The 2,671-nt window shown below is 39.5% G+C and overlaps 1 protein-coding gene across 1 annotated transcript; it reads right to left on the bottom strand.

Moving 5' to 3' along the window:
* Positions 1-786: 786 nt before the first annotated feature.
* Positions 787-2,265, bottom strand: LOC122316795 (desiccation-related protein PCC13-62-like). The gene is made up of 3 exons (XM_043133584.1): positions 1,886-2,265; positions 1,387-1,612; positions 787-1,294 (listed from the first exon to the last, which is right to left on the bottom strand). Exons 1-3 carry the CDS (start codon positions 2,215-2,217, stop codon positions 917-919), a joined length of 936 nt encoding a protein of 311 aa, XP_042989518.1. The 5' UTR covers positions 2,218-2,265; the 3' UTR covers positions 787-916.
* Between the last annotated feature and the right edge of the window lie 406 nt (positions 2,266-2,671).

Below are 2,671 nucleotides of genomic sequence, written 5' to 3'. Positions count from 1 at the left end.
CATCAAATGAGGCGTTCAAAACCCTAGTGATCTGGAACATTGGCTCGAGCGAAGGTCGAGCGAAACAATCTGCCAAAGTTCGCTCGAGCGAGTATCGAGCGGTCGATTCTGCCTGAGTTCGCTCGAGCTCAGTGTCGTGCGAGGGTCGAGCGACTCACTCTGCCTGGGTTCGCTCGAGCTCAGTGTCGAGCGAGGGTCGAGCGGTTGAATCTGCCTGAGTTCGCTCGAGCTGTATGTCGAGTGAGGGTCGAGCAGTTGAATCTGCATGAGTTCGCTCGAGCTGTATGTCGAGCGAAGGTCGAGCGGTGCAATCTGCCCAAGTTCGCTCGAGCGCTCGATCGAGCGAGGGTCGAGCGAAGTTGACTTCTTTGACCAATTTTCAAGCCTTTCTGCAACAACACTTGTTACAACACTATTTTACACAGGTTTTCACAAGAATATGCCAATACGCTCATTTTTCACTCAACATCTCCGACTTGGTCCCATGCGTACATAATTAAGTAAGATCCTACTTAGCATAGTCCCTAGCTAGCTGCTAATTTCAAGTTCAACGATTCTAGCCGGTGCATTAATTTTATACACAAAACGATACGTATGATAACTCAAATTAATATATAACATAAAACTTCCAACAAATGGTTTTAAAAATATGATCATTTTAATTAACCGTTTGGTGTGCAAATTTTTCTTTTAATTCCCATTTCCAATATGTATATTATACGCAACGGCAGCAACGCTATTATTATCGATCTCATAATTGACATATAATAGGGAGTGCTTAATTAATTTACTCAACAAAATATAATATATTGATTCTTTAACGATTTGTTCCTTTTAACCATCAATTTATAATTGATTCTTTATTGTAAATTTCAGGTAATTCCATACCAATAAGACTTCCAACTAAGCATCCCAATTAAGCTTTGGGAAGATACCTCTTCGCAATGTCCCCACCCCCACCATTAGGGAAAAACCCCCCGGGTTTATACTCACTTCCGCTTCCGTACACTATCCTTAATATCTCCCGTGGCGTCCGAGCATATGAAAGAGAATTAGGATCAGCAGACAGGATGTTACTGTTCGTACGATTCTCTGCTCCAAGAGATCGAGGAACCAGGATGCCTTCGTCTTTGATGCCACACGCGGCCAGCTTGTTCCTAAGCCCTGAGATACGGTTTGTGAATTCGGCCACCGTAAGGTTGTATGGTCGCACAGTTTGGTTGGCTCTCTCGTAAAGTAGTGTTCTTATGACCGCATCCTGTCCTGCCTCCACGCCCAGAAGCGAAGCAACCAACTACGTACCAAAAAGACATATAAACTTAGAATTTAATGGATTCATGCATATTGCAGAGATCTAGCTAGAATGGTGATAGATAAGACTCTTACACTTCGAGAAGTTCCTCTGGCAAGATTTGGAATGGTGCCAACATAGCCCACTAATCCTACATAGGGGATCACATATGATGCTAAGAGATAGCGGTTTGTGTCAGCGTAAGGGTCAAATGTAGGGATCAATTTGAAACCGACTGCATCGTCAAATAATTTTCCAAAAATCTGAACGCTGAGATCCAGCTGCGGCCTTGGAATCGCTCCTATTCTAGTAATTATAGCCCTGAAAAGTCATCATCGATCTGTTTAAGAGACATTCTAACCAATTAACAGCAACAGAAATAATTTCTTGAATACGTGAAAAAACGAACAATTACACGATGAAAGAAATGGATACCCCTTCATGCACTGTTAATAAAGGGTTTAAGTTTTCAGAAAATCGGAAAAAGGCAAATTAAGGCATCAAGCCACAATAAATCTGAGAATACTTTTAAAACTTAATTAACAAGTATCATGTGCTACCACTACTTTATTGTTGATAAGTAGTAGTAAGTACCTGAGATGACCAACTTCTTGATAACCGAACTCCTCGGTTATTCTAGCGACTAGAGGGTCGAGATTGGCCTTCCTAGCACCGATCGGAGGAGGACCACCGTTAGCCAGGGATGGAGCGATGCTGTCAAGTCCACTACCAATTGCACCATTCAAGAAAAACTCTGCTTCGAGGAACTCAAGATTAAGAGCAAACTGAATCAGGTCAGTATCACTGGCGGCGATTGGTCCACAATCGGGATTTTCAGCAGTAATGGCCTTGACTACCAGGCTGGGTTTCAGTACTGAAACCAGAAAGATAAGAGCAGTGAAGAAAGAAGGAGTACGTACGGCCATTTTTTATCGATATCTTAAGAAAGCAGCTATAATATTACTGAGTTGGATAAGTACGTGCATGGTGGACAAGAGACGGGCTTTTATAGACATCAATTTGCGTGCGACATGTGTGAGTCTGACGCTTACATGTCATGTGGAATTTGTCCAAATTGCTCCCGTCAGCTCCAATTTACACCTTCAAAATTAACGCTTAAAATTGGCTAATGCTGCCTAAAATTGTTGAGTAAGTAAATATTATATAATTATTTAAAAAAGAGTAAAATTTATTATTAAAAGATTAAGTCTTTTTATATAAGTCTTATATTTATTTATTTTTTTAAAAGAATTACATAATATTTATATACTCTACAATTATAAATATTATTTTTTTTAAACTTTCAATATGTGTAATTATATATTTTTTTAAATATTTTTTAAACATATTTAAATATTAAAAATATATACAAATTCACTA

This window comes from Carya illinoinensis, chromosome 7 (assembly GCF_018687715.1).
Source record: "Carya illinoinensis cultivar Pawnee chromosome 7, C.illinoinensisPawnee_v1, whole genome shotgun sequence".
NCBI lineage: Eukaryota > Viridiplantae > Streptophyta > Magnoliopsida > Fagales > Juglandaceae > Carya > Carya illinoinensis.
This window is presented reverse-complemented; position numbering and strand designations above follow the sequence as displayed.

Bases quoted from the DNA above. Each gene is read 5' to 3' on its own strand.
- LOC122316795 (XM_043133584.1), bottom strand. From the start codon at position 2,217: ATGGCCGTACGTACTCCTTCTTTCTTCACTGCTCTTATCTTTCTGGTT. The intron at 1,613-1,885 runs GTACTTACTACT...ATGACTTTTCAG, and splicing joins CAAGAAGTTGGTCATCTCAG to GGCTATAATTACTAGAATAG. The intron at 1,295-1,386 runs GTAAGAGTCTTA...TTTGGTACGTAG, and splicing joins CCAGAGGAACTTCTCGAAGT to TTGGTTGCTTCGCTTCTGGG.